General features: G+C 43.5%; 1 protein-coding gene across 1 annotated transcript in view; it reads right to left on the bottom strand.

Annotated features, from left to right (window-relative positions):
- Positions 1–14663, bottom strand: part of adcy8 (adenylate cyclase 8 (brain)) — a 138691-nt gene that overhangs the window by 64942 nt on the left and 59086 nt on the right. Inside the window, exons 5-7 of the mRNA XM_060905944.1 lie at positions 9717–9844; positions 4611–4769; positions 4158–4428 (exon numbers count right to left, since the gene is read on the bottom strand). Coding sequence (XP_060761927.1) covers positions 4158–4428; positions 4611–4769; positions 9717–9844 — 558 coding nt within the window. The remainder of the gene's footprint in view (positions 1–4157; positions 4429–4610; positions 4770–9716; positions 9845–14663) is intronic.

Genomic DNA, 14663 nt, shown 5'->3' on the forward strand with positions numbered 1-14663 from the left:
AATGTATTATCAAAATTCTATTTCTCATTTTATTAAATATAGGAATGCATTTTTGATGGCTATTTTGTCACTGCAAGTTATGAGTGTTTGAAATATGCTATGCAATATATCAGTCCATATGTCAAAGCAATGGCTGTAAATGAGATTCGTTGAGACCTGTGTGAGACATCATAGGATGGAAGTAAAACATACAGAGGAAGTCAAAGTGACCAACATCTGCCAACGTTGTCAAAAGATGCGCGCACCCTCCTTCAAATGCTGATGCAATCAAGCCGGAAGTTTTGTTTGTTTTGATGGCAATCAGGAAAGTTTGAAAAAAGTAGGCAGTAATCGCCATTTAAACTCGTTTTTGTGCAATATTTCGTTTGGAAAACAGTTTTCAAAATGGCGGCACGGACACCTGGCTGACACTTCACGTTTCGAAGTCTCGCACAAGTCTCGTGAAAATCGCGTGAATAAGTGACACCTGCCGTGGACCAAACGAACTAAATTCAACATGGTTAAAAACCGAATAGGCTGATAAGTATAATATTTAATTGCAATTAGTTGCCAATACGAGTCATGATATAAGGTTACTAAAACCAAAAATGTAATTGAATAACATGTTAATTAAGAAATAAAGCAAGTTTAAAAATGATTTCAGTTCTCCTTGAAAAGCTCTAAATGTCTGCAAAAGCTTGAAAGAGGTCTGGCACAAAATACATGTATCAACCTATAACTAGCACTTTACAAACAAGCTCAGTTTTTGTAGATCGTGATAAGTATTTCATAGAGTACCGTTTCTCCTTCCTCAGAGTAGGCGCAAGGAGGCTAAAGCTTTCTTTAAAGTTTAAAACAAAGCTATTCAGTTGATTCTATTCATAGTTTCAAACCTGACAAAGTCAAAATTTTGTGTGTCCTGCAAGGTTCAAGTCCCCTACTTACTAGCCAGGATCTTCTTGCTGTGCGGCAATAGTGCTAACTACTGCACCACCATGCCACAAAGTCCCCTACATTTTAATTAATATATACTTCTGTTTATATGGGAATACATTTATGTCTATCTTGAAATATATATGAAAAATCTTATCAATTATATCCTGAAGATACTCAAATGTATTTCTGTTTCTCCACTGATGACCTCAACCCCGTCACTAAACTTCCCAAACATTTTCTAGATATCAGTCTAGTTTCTACAATTAAGTAGAGACAAAAATTTTCTACTTTCTGTGTGGAGTTTGCATGTTCTCCCCATGTCTGCTTGGGTTTCCTCCAGGTGCTCCGGTTTCCCCCACAGTCCAAAGACATGCAGGTTAGGTGGCTCTAAGTTGACTGTGGGTGTGAATGTGAATGGTTGTTTGTCTCTGTGTCAGCCCTGTGATAACCTGGCGACTTGTCCAGGGTGTACCCTGCCTCTCGCCCGTAGTCAGCTGGGATAGGCTCCAGCTTGTCCACGACCCTGTAGGACAGGATAAGCAGCTACAGATAATGCATGCATGGATGGATGGAATTAAGTAGAGACAAAATTGCGCTACTTGGTAGCGGGTGCAATGGCTAGGAGGAGGGAAATACAAACACATCCAGCTACACTGACTTTTAAACATAGTGAACGTTAGAGGTCTGGGTGTTATAATTGATGCTGATATTAATTTCCAAAATTATGCTAACAAATTAAAGATTTTTTTAATCATCTCAAGAATCTCCAAATTTAGAGGTGCTTTGTGTCAGTCAGATGCTGAAAAATTTATCCATGTATTTATCTAGAGTAGACTGGAATAGTGTAGAGCTCTTTTGACTGGACTTTCTGAAAAATCCATCCAACCATTATCCATAACCGCTTATCCTATGCAGGGATAAGCTGGAGCCTATCCCGGCTGACTATGGGTGAGAGGCGGGGTACACCCTGGACAAGTCGCCAGATCATCACAGGGCTAGCACATAGACACAGACAACCATTCACACTCACATTCACATCTATGGTCAATTTAGAGCCACCAAGTAGCCTAACCTGCATGTCTTTGGACTGTGGGGGAAACCAGAGCATCCGGAGGAAACCCATGCAGACACAGGGAGAACATGAAAACTCCACACAGAAAGGCCCCCGTTGGCCACTGGGCTCGAACCCAGAACCTTCTTGCTGTGACGCAACAGTGCTAACCATTGCACCACCATGCCGCCTTCTTGAAAAATCATTTTTTTAAAAAAGAAAGAAAGAAAAAGCTTCAACTTATCAAAAATGCTACTGCAAGGGTGCTTACCCACACAAGATCTTAAGATCACTTAGATCACTCCACTGGCTTCCAATCAAATACAGAATTGATTGTAAAGTGCTTTTACTTGACTACAAAGCCTTTAATGACATTGCTGCCAAATATATATTACCAATCAAAAATCTGGACACACCTCATTATCTCTAGCCACTTTATCCTGTTCTACAGGGTCGCAGGCAAGCTGGAGCCTATCCTAGCTGACTACGGGCGAAAGACAGGGTACACCCTGGACAAGTCGCCAGGTCATCACAGGGCTGACACATAGACACAGACAACCATTCACACTCACACCTACGGTCAATTTAGAGTCACCAGTTAACCTAACCTGCATGTCTTTGGACTATGGGGGAAACCATTATCCATAACCGCTTATCCTATGCAGGGATAAGCTGGAGCCTATCCCGGCTGACTATGGGTGAGAGGTGGGGTACACCCTGGACAAGTCATCATCACAGGGCTAGCACATAGACACAGACAACCATTCACACTCACATTCACACCTACGGTCAATTTAGAGTCACCAGTTAACCTAACCTACATGTCTTTGGACTGTGGGGGAAACCGGAGCACCCGGAGGAAACCCACGCGGACACGGGGAGAACATGCAAACTCCGCACAGAAACGCTCTTGCCGGCCACGGGGCTCGAACCCAGGAACTTCTTGCTGTGAGGCGACAGCGCTAACCACTACACCACCGTGCCGCCCCTGGACACACCTTTTATTAATTAAAAGACGCTTCATGTCTTAAAGTAATGATGGATGTGTTTTCATTATTTACTGTTTGATCTCAGACGCATTCAGAAGGCAAGAAATTTCACTTATCAACTTTTGACAAGGCACACCTATTAATTGAAAAGCAGGTGACTGCCTCATGAAGCTGTTTAAGATAGTGCCAAAAGTGTGGAAAGTGTCATCAAGGTAAACAGTGGCTACTTTGAAGAATCTAAAATCTGAAACATATTTAGCTTTTTTTAAAACACTTTTTTGTTTACCACATAATTCCATACAAGTTCCATATGTTATTTCATACTGCTGATGTCTTCAGTACTGACTATTTTCAGACTATTTTCAATGTAGAAAATAGTCACACTACAGAAAAACCTATGAATGAGTAGGTGTGTCCAAACTTTTGACTAGTACTGTATTTCAGACCTGCTCACTGTTTATAAACCAAACAAAATGCTCAGGTCATCAGCTGCTGGTCTTTCAGTCATTCCAAGAATTAAAGCAAAAACAGATAAAGGGTTTTTAGTCATTATAGTCCTATTCTGTGGAACACACTGCCTAATGACCTGAAGATATATCACTACTGTGTCCTATGAAAGTAAAGTGTATTATTATTTATCATTAAATAGCTTGGTTTTGGCAAAGTTAGGATAAGTCTGATTTCATGCATGTAGTCTTGATTTGTACTCCATCCATCTGTTATCCATAACCGCTTATCCTGTACAGGGTCGCTGGCAAGCTGGAGCCTGTCCCAGCTGACTATGGGCGAGAGGCGGGGTACACCCTGGACAAATCAGCAGATCATCGCAAGAGACCAACAGCCATTCACACTCACATTCACACCTACGGTCAATTTAGAGCCACCAATTAGCCTAACATGCATGTCTTTGGACTGTGGGGGAAACCGGAGCACCCGGAAGAAACCCACGCAGACACGGGGGGGAACATGCAAACTCCGCACAGAAAGGGCCCCATCAGCCACTGGGCTTGAACTCAGAACTTCCTTGCTGTGAGGTGACAGTGCTAACCACTACACCACCGTGCCGCCCTTGATTTGTACTGTCCGTTTATATACCAGAATTAAATACCAGTCAAAATATAAAACAACCTCTACTTTGTTCATTACTTACACTAGTGACCTCTGTGTGTGTGTGTGTTTCCATCTCTGTACAGGTCACTCACATTCTGCTTGCCCACTATATTGTGGAATGGTAGTTCTGGACTCCATGTGCCCTCAGTAAATGTAGTAGTGGACGCTCTGTGATCTGATTGGTTGGTGGCCTCCTTCATGATGTCCTCAGGCAGTGTGAGGAGGCTTTCCTCAGGCTGCTTGATTAGGAAAGTCTCGATGTTGTGTCGTCGCAAGAAATCATTCCGGTCTTTGCCATGGCCCGCCTCCACTTCATAGTCCCCATTAAGACAATCCAACGCTGCTTTAGAGATGTGGATCCGCCTATAACACAACACACAGCCAGAGATTTAGGCAACTACAAACTTAATGTAAAACTTGTTTGAATTATTTTGACATGTTTATATGAGTTCTTGAACTACCTCTCATGTCTATTAAAAAAAGCACTAAATGGACAACAATCTTGTTTAAAAAAAATGTGAGTGTATTATATGTGCATGCCTTACCCTGGTATGCCTCCAGACTCAAGTTTATTGGCAATATCAACATCCCAGGACCAGACATCAAACTGCCACTTCCTCAGTCCCAGAACCCCGCATAAGACTGACCCAGAGTGAATACCAATACGCATGTCGATGTCATGCTTCGTACGTGAACGTACATACCTACACACAAATAATGCAAACACACACACAATATATTATACATATACAACATACACAAAACAAGAGTATGCACATACTGAGGGGGCATACTGAAAACCCAAATGAATAACCACTAACAGATGACAACCCACACAGACCCTATAAACAAATTCACTTACAGACTTTTTCACGGGGCGGCACGGTGGTGTAGTGGTTAGCGCTGTCGCCTCACAGCAAGAAGGTCCTGGGTTCGAGCCCCGGGGCCGGCGAGGGCCTTTCTGTGTGGAGTTTGCATGTTCTCCCCGTGTCCGCGTGGGTTTCCTCCGGGTGCTCCGGTTTCCCCCACAGTCCAAAGACATGCAGGTTAGGTTAACTGGTGACTCTAAATTGACCGTAGGTGTGAATGTGAGTGTGAATGGTTGTCTGTGTCTATGTGTCAGCCCTGTGATGACCTGGCGACTTGTCCAGGGTGTACCCCGCCTTTCGCCCGTAGTCAGCTGGGATAGGCTCCAGCTTGCCTGCGACCCTGTAGAAGGATAAAGCGGCTAGAGATAATGAGATGAGATGAGATGAGACTTTTTCACTCTTTGCCTACCTTACCAAACTAGAAGTATAACTTCCTTCTATCATTACGAATTATATGCTTTAAAGACAAAATAGCTACATCCACCATCAGCAACGCCTTATTGTACAGATGAACGTAATGTAATGCAATGTGCAAATGTGGTACCATAAATATGGATCATCAGCTGTTGGATGGATTCTGGGGTTGCCTTTTGTGATTTATCTCATCTCATCTCATTATCTCTAGCCGCTTTATCCTGTTCTACAGGGTCGTAGGCAAGCTGGAGCCTATCCCAGCTGACTACGGGCGAAAGACGGGGTACACCCTGGACAAGTCACCAGGTCATCACAGGACTGACACATAGACACAGACAACCATTCACACTTACGGTCAATTTAGAGCCACCAGTTAACCTAACCTGCATGTCTTTGGACTGTGGGGGAAACCGGAGCACCCGGAGGAAACCCACGTGGACACGGGGAGAACATGCAAACTCCACACAGAAAGGCCCTCGCCGGCCATGGGGCTCGAACCCGGATCTTCTTGTTGTGAAGCACCAGCGCTAGCCACTACACCACCGTGCCGGCCCTTTTGTGATTTATGTCCAAGTAATTAATATACAATGCTGACACTCCCACATCCCAGGATGACAACTGTAGGGTGCATAGGGCCAAATCCATGTGGGGCTTGTTCATCAACATGACAGAAAACTGGTACACATTGGTGTACACTATTGATACACCTGCAAACTCAACAGACATCAATTCCATAGAGAAGTTGTAGGACTATTTGAAACAGTGACTGAAACACCAAAATAAGGACCCATCCATTATCTGTAGCCACTTATCCTGTGCAGGGTCGCAGGCAAGCTGGAGCCTATCCTAGCTGACTATGGGTGAGAGGCAGGGTACACCCTGGACAAGTCGCCAGATCATCGCAGGGCTGACACATAGAAACAAACAACCATTTTCTCTTGTCCATGGTTTTTGCACTAGTGTTTTTCTGGTTCTTGTTTTTTTTGCACTCAGGATTATTTATGGTTCATGGTTTTTGCACTAAGGGTTTTCTGGTTCATGGTTTCTTGCACTAGGGGTCTTTTCTTGTTTATAGTTTTTTTGTGCTAGCGTTTTTGTCTTTGCCTGTCTCATGTTTTTTGTCAAGTTGTTTGTTCTCATTTTGCCCTGACTCTTTTTGCTATTTGTTTTTTGTCCTGTTTATTTATCTTTTGCCATACCCTTTCTTCCCTGTATTAGATCATCTTATTTATTGGATTAGTGTCTATGTTCTGTTTTTGGATCCTAACTTCACCATACTTCCACCAGCCCTAACACAGAACAACTTCAACTTTGGGATCTTGGTGGGTTTCCTCACATGAACTGCTCACTTCAGGTCCTTCTGCAACATTTAAATTGGATTAAGGTCATGACTTTGACTTGGCCATTCCAAAACATTAACTTTATTCTTCTTTAACCATTCTTTGGTAGAACGACTTGTGTGCTTAGGGCTGTTGACTTGCTGCATGACCCACCTTCTCTTGAGATTCAGTTCATGGACAGATGTCCTGACATTTTCCTTCAGAATTCGCTGGTAAAATTCAAAATTCATTGTTCCATCAATGAATTCTGTTTTGCTGGCCCAGATGCAGCAAAACAGCCCCAAACCATGATACTACCACAACCATGTTTCACAGATGGGATAAGGTTCTTATGCTGGAATGCAGTGTTTTCCTTTCTCCAAACATAATGCTTCTCATTTAAACCAAAAAGTTCTATTTTGGTCTCATCCATCCACAAAACATTTTTCCAATAGCCTTCTGGCTTGTCCACATGATCTTTAGCTAACTGCAGATGAGCAGCAATGCTCTTTTTGGAGAGCAGTGGCTTTCTCCTTGCAACTCTGCCATGCACACCATTGTTGTTCACTGTTCTCCTGATGGTGGACTCATGAACATTAGCCAATGTGAGAGAGGCCTTCAATTGCTTAGAAGTTACCCTGGGGTCCTTTGTGACCTCACCGACTATTACACACCTTACTCTTGGAGTGATCTTTGTTGGTCAACCACTCCTGTGAAGGGTAACAATGGCCTTGAATTTCCTCCATTTTTACACAATCTGTCTGACTGTGGATTGGTGGAGTCCAAACTCTTTAGAGATGGTTTTGTAACCTTTTCCAGCCTGATGAGCACCAACAATGCTTTTTCTGAGGTCCTCAGAAATCTCCTTTGTTCATGCCATGATACACTTCCACAAACATGTGTTGTGAAGATCAGACTTTGATAGATCCCTGTTCTTTAAATAAAACAGGGTGCCCACTCACATCTGATTGTCATCCCATTGATTGAAAACACCTGACTCTAATTTCACCTTCAAATTAACTGCTAATCCTAGAGGTTCACATACTTTTGCCACTCACAGATATGTAATATTGGATCATTTTCTTCAATAAATAAATGCCCAAGGGTAATATTTTTGTCTCATTTGTTTAACTGGGTTCTCTTTATCTACTTTTAGGACTTGTGTGAAAATCTGATCATGTTTTAGGTCATATTTATGCAGAATCATAGAAAATTCTAAAGGGTTCACAAACTTTCAAGCACCACTGTACTAACAGTATACAAAAATGTTATATGGCATTTACATCACTAACTAGTTGCTTCAGTTCTTTTCAGTTGGTCGCATGTAGTCTGAAGATTTGAAATTGTGTCAGTTTCATATTATTTTGTCATGTCTTTGGGCCAATCGATAAAATGACATGATTATATTCATTATATTGTTGTTTTTTCCCCAAACTGAGATAAAAGGCATGAAATGACTGGATTGTTGTTATTATTATGTGGATTTCCTATCGATAAAACTGATCTAGACCAGAATTCTCTGCCATCTGGGGATATTCTTGTTCTTCTTGTTAACGTGGGCCATTTCTAAATCTGTTTAGGTGCAGATCCATAAAATGATGTTGTGCTATTGAGCCGTTGTGCAAGTCAGCCCTTAATCCAAAGCAGTGCACATTTGTCATCTGCGTTATTTATTGTTCAAAATGTATGGTCAGCTTAGTGAGGACTGTGTAATTCTTTTTTAACAGGACTAAATCCTCTTCTGTTAAAGAGGTACTACACACCTAAATGTATTTTTTAAACTGTAAAGTAAACGATATGATGGTACTATGATGAAACACATCAATGCTGGTGTAAACATTGAAAAATGTTTTTTTTGTTGTTTTTTGTTTTTAAAGGCATTGTATGGGTCGAAAATGGCTCAAAACACCATCTACTGGTTCAAATCATTGTGGAACTTGCAAGGCCAATTCTGACATAGAGTCAACATTTGGTACTTCTCTACATCATGAAAGTTTTATTTAAAAAAAAAAAAAATTGTGTTAATGCTCTCAAATCAGTGGTGGGCAGTCCACCTCCCCAAACCCCTGCCCTTGAGTGGGAATCTATGAAAACACACTCATTTTCAAATATATGTTGATCAAGACTCACTGAGCAACTCCTTCCTCACTCACACATAAGGTCCACACATAAAAGACCCAGACAGCTGCAAGTTTCAGACCCAGAACCTTCTTGCTGTGAGGTAACAGTGCTACCCATGACATCAGCATGCTAAAATGAAATCAGTGATTACACACTTGAGAAATAAAGGACATTGTTTATAGACAATGCAAATGGACATCCACCCACTGCCCGAATTAGACTGAGTTATATGAACTGGGACATGATCATGCGGCGTGACTATGCGTCATGCACAGCTCCAGAGCTCCAGGCTACATGTGGCTTTCCAGGGTGTTCTTATCTGGACTGTAGACCTCAACATCATCGGTGATCCAAAAAAGAAATTCTCACCAATTCTGCAGGTATTGCAATACATGTAATTTTCACAAAGTTTGTGGACACCTGACCAGTTACACCTATATGTGCTTTTTGAACATCCCATTCCAGATTTAGTCCCATTTGCTGCTATAACCTACACTCTTCTGGGAAGGATTTCCATTAGATTTTGGAGCGTGGCTGGGGGGATTTTTGCTCATTTAGCCACAATAGCATTACTGAGGTCAGCCACTGATGAGAGGTTAGGAGGCCTGGTGCAAAGTCACAGTTCCAATTCATCCCAAAGATGCCTAATAGGGTTGAGGTTGAGGTTAGGGCTCTGTTCAGGCCACTCAAGTTCTTCCACTCCAACCTTGGCAAACCATGACCTCACTCTATGAACAGGGGCAATCGTCAGTGAAGGGAAACTGTAATGCTAAAGCAAGCGAAGACAAGCTAGACAACTGTGTGCTTCAAACCTTGTGGCAACGGTTTAGGGAACAGGTGACAGTCAGGTGTCCACTTACTTTTGGCCATAGTGTACCTCATAACAGCCACATGTGGGCCAAATCTACATGCAATCTCTGAACATTACCTGATAGTTTTGATCATGCTGAGACCCATTTCTACACAGCAGTGTGCATGATCTGGTCTGGGTTCCGGAAGGCCTGAGACACAGTAATAACAATCTCCAAGAATCTTTATCCTCAAACAGTGGTGCTCCTAAAAGAGAGGTAGAAAAAGAATTCAAGGAGCACATTTAATTTTAGCACAGTGGCAATTGAGAGTGAAGAAATTCAGATTTCTGCTGAAAAAAACTGACAAGTTTTACACAAACTGACACTCTTCCTCTATTGACAGAGATGTGAGCTTCTAAGAGTACCTTAGCATTCTTGACAGACACAGACAGAACATTAATGTTAATCTCACTTAGTTGCACTGATATCTTTTACTCATGATTGCTGCAATGTTTACAGGCTCTCACGACTCTGTAAACAACTGTGCAGAAACAAAAGACCAGTTAGCGCTGCTCATCACTGCTAAACACTACACACTGCCACAATTAGCCATGCTATGAGTCATAATTGCATGCTTCAGCTGCTAGCACTAAATGATATAGTACAAGAGCAGACTGAGATCTGTTCTCAGTTCTAGAAGCTATAAGGGTTAAAAAGAGATTTAGTCACAATAATACTACAGGAAACTACTGTATACTTTGTATAAAGTATACTGTATTGTATACTTTGCTTTCCAAACAACACTTTTCTAACCAAAATTTAATGCTCCATAACATTTTTGTATGTTAGTAAATCCATCCATCCATTATCTGTAGCCACTTATCCTGTTCTACAGGGTCACAGGCAAGCTGGAGCCTATCCCAGCTGACTATGAGCGAGAGGCAGGGTACACCCTGGATAAGTCGTCAGGTTATCACAGGGCTGACACATACACAGACAAACAACCATTCACACTCACATTCACACCTACAGTCAATTTAGAGCCACCAATTAGCCTAACATGCATGTCTTTGGGGGAAACCGGAGCACCCAGAGGAAACCCACACAGACATGGGGAGAACATGAGTACTCCACACAGAAAGGCCCTCGTCAGCCGCTGGGCTTGAACCCAGGACCTTCTTGCTGTGAGGCAACAGTGCTAACCACTACACCACCTATGCCAGTAAATACTGTTAAATATTACATACTCGACTACTATTTAGACAAAATAATGAATGCAGGCTGTCAAATTTCATCTGCAAAAACCAAAGGAACTGTGACAGTCAAAGTCTCCAGAGGAACTATGACAGATTCTCCAAGATGATCAGAAAAAAACATATCAGCCAATTTCTTTATAAAAGTGCACAAAATATACCCTAGACCACTGATGCATTTTTAAAGATGAATGGATATGATGCTGAATAGTGGCTTTGCTTTTTATTTTAAAAGTAAATTTACTTACTGCTCTTTATATAATATTTTAATTCTATAAAGTATTATTGAAGGCATCTTTGTACCAGCTTTATACCATTTATTTCCATGTGACTACAATGTTTGCACAGGACTATATATCTCACACGTGGCACTAGAACTAGAAGATGAAGTAAAAAAAAACAAACAAAAAAACCTATTTATTGTATGCAAAAGGTAGAATACAAATCTGCCACTGGATACCTCAATATACCACCCAGCCTCAATCCTTTCTGAGAGTTCAATTATTTCCTCATAGGAACTATACCAAATAGCATTTATTAGCATCTTAGCACACTAATGAACTCAGACTCATAATCATACTCATACAGACTTCTTGTTTTTTCAAAGAATGTTTATGTTTCAGGATATATTAAAAATTATTTATGTTGATCAGAATTAATATGGACATTAACTCTGATGGAATACAATAATCACAAGCTACCACAAAAGTTTAACTGGTTTTATCCCTGAACATTCTTGATTTCATCCAAGTTTAACCCTTTCCCAAAGTTCAGTGAAGCCCTCATAGGAAATACTGTTATCAACTAGCTTTCATTAATATATTTGCTTTGGCAAGCTGATGAATTCAAATGCATGACAGTATCCTCTGAATGTTTCAAAGGAATCTCCTGTTTCAGCATAATTTAGGATTGAATTAAAGCGGCTAGAGATAATGAGATGAGAATTAATATGGACATGAATTGTTACGGTGTATAATATACCATTACCCACCATACAACAGTGGACTATCTCTCCATAAGACTGATCATGAAATATCTGCCCATTACAATGATGAAACTAACAGAGGTGGACAAAGTACCTTGGTGGACTTCATTACTTAAATCAAAGTACAGATCCCACTGGTCAAATGTTACTCCAATACAAATGAAAGTTGTACAGTTAAATTTTTACTTAAGTTAAAGTACTAAAGTACTTGCTTTTAAAAATACTTAAGTATTAAAAGTACATTTTCTGTCAACGCATTGTTGGATTATTGCCACAACGCTTACAAAACCTAATGCTGTTACCAAAAACAGAAATGTGAATTCATAAAATGAACATGTGCCACCATTATGGTGGTTTAACGTTAAGCTAGCTAGTCAGTGAAACTCCACCTGACATGCTAGCAAATTCTTTTCAAACTCAAAATCATATTGGGTAGCTATTGCTACTAGAAAAGAAAGATTTCTACATTCTGTTTATTTGGCAAGATTACGTCTCGTCTCCTTCAGCTTATCCGGGACCGGGTCGCGGAGGCAGCAGTCTAAGCATGGAAGCCCAAACTTCCCTTTCCCCAGACACCTCGGCCAGCTCCTCGGGAAGAACACCGAGGCGTTCCCAGGCCAGCCGAGAGACATAGTCCCTCCAGCGTGTCCTGGGTCTTCCCCGGGGCCTCTTCCTGGGGGGACATGCCTGGAACACCTCCCCAGGGAGGCGTCCAGGAGGCATCCGAAAAAGATGCCCGAGCCACCTCAGCTGATTCCTCTCGATGTGGAGGAGCAGCGGCTCTACTCCGAGCTCCTCCCGAGTGACTGTGCTTCTCACCCTAAGGGAGCGCCCAACCACCCTGTGAAGGAAGCTCATTTCGGCCGCTTGTATCCGCGATCTTGTTCTTTCGGTCATTACTCAAAGCTCATGACCATAGGTGAGAGTCGGAACGTAGATCAACCGGTAAATTGAGAGCTTCGTCTTTTGGCTCAGCTCCTTCTTCACCACAACGGACCGGTAAAGCGACCGTATCACTGCGGAGGCTGCACCGATCTGCCTGTCGATCTCACGCTCCATCCTTCCCTCACTCGTGAACAAGATCCCGAGATACTTAAACTCCTCCACTTGAGGCAGGACTTCTCCACCAACCTGGAGAGGGCAAGCCACCCTTTTCTGGTCGAGAACCATGGCCTCAGACTTGGAGGTGCTGATTCTCATCCCAGCTGCTTCACACTCGACTGCAAACCGCCCCAGTGCATGCTGAAGGTCCTGGTTTGAAGAAGCCAACAGGACAACATCATCCACAAAAAGCAGAGATGAAATCCTGTGGTTCCCAAACAGGATTCCTTCCGGCCCCTGGCTGCGCCTAGAAATTCTGTCCATAAAAATTATGAACAGAACCAGTCACAAAGGGCAGCCCTGCCGGAGTCCAACATGCACTGGGAACAGGTCTGACTTACTGCCGGCAATGCGAACCAGACTCCTGCTCCGTTCGTACAGGGACCGGACAGCCCTTAGCAAAGAGCCCTGAACCCCATACTCCCGAAGCACCCCCTACAGAATACCATGGGGGGCATGGTCGAATGCCTTCTCCAGATCCACAAAGCACATGTGGACTGGTTGGGCAAACTCCCATGAACCCTCGAGCACCCTATGAAGGGTATAGAGCTGGTCCAGTGTTCCGCGACCAGGACGAAAACCGCATTGTTCCTCCTGGATCCGAGGTTCGACTATTGGTCGAATTCTCCTCTCCAGTACCCTGGAGTAAACCTTCCCTGGGAGGCTGAGAAGTGTGATTCCCCTATAACTGGAGCACACTCTCTGGTCCCCCTTCTTAAAAAGAGGGACCACCACCCCAGTCTGCCATTCCAGAGGCACTGTCCCTGACCGCCACGCGATGTTGCAGAGGCGTGTCAACCAAGACAGCCCCACAACATCCAGAGACTTGAGATACTCAGGGCGGATCTCATCCACCCCCGGTGCCTTGCCACCGAGGAGCTTGCAAACCACCTCAGTGACTTCGGCTTGGGTAATGGACGAGTCCACCTCTGAGTCATCAGCCTCAGTCTCCTCAGTGGGAGACATGACGGTGGGATTGAGGAGATCCTCAAAGTATTCCTTCCACCGCCCGACAATGTCCCCAGTCGAGGTCAACAGCTCCCCACCCGCACTGTAAACAGTGTTGGCAGAGTACTGCTTCCCCCTCCTGAGGCGCCGGACGGTTTGCCAGAATTTCTTCGAGGCCGACCAATAGTCCTTCTCCATGGCCTCCCCGAACTCCTCCCAGTTCCGAGTTTTTGCCTCCGCAACTGCCCGAGCTGCAGCACGCCTAGCCTGCCGATACCTGTCAGCTGCCTCAGGAGTCCCGAAGGTCAACATGGCCCGATAGGACTCCTTCAGCTTGACGGCATCCCTTACTTCCGGTGTCCACCACCGGGTTCAGGGATTGCCGCCACGACAGGCACCGGAGACCTTGTGGCCACAGCTCCGAACAGCTGCGTCCACAATGGAGGTAGAGAACATGGTCCACTCAGACTCAATGTCCCCCGCCTCCCTCGGAAGCTGGGAAAAGCTCTCCCGGAGGTGGGAGTTAAAGACCTCCCCAACAGAGTGCTCGGCCAGACGTTCCCAGCAGACCCTCACCATACGTTTGGGCCTGCCAGGTCTGTCCAGCTTCCTCCTCCACCAGTGGATCCAACTCACCAGCAGGTGGTGATCAGTTGACAGCTCAGCCCCTCTCTTCACCCGAGTGTCCAAGACATAGGGCCGGAGATCAGATGAAACGACTACAAAGTGCACTTATGGACACCCCTATGCTCGAACATGGTGTTCGTTATGGACAAACCGTGACTAGCACAGAAGTC

The sequence above is a fragment of the Neoarius graeffei genome, chromosome 23 (assembly GCF_027579695.1).
Source record: "Neoarius graeffei isolate fNeoGra1 chromosome 23, fNeoGra1.pri, whole genome shotgun sequence".
Lineage (NCBI taxonomy): Eukaryota > Metazoa > Chordata > Actinopteri > Siluriformes > Ariidae > Neoarius > Neoarius graeffei.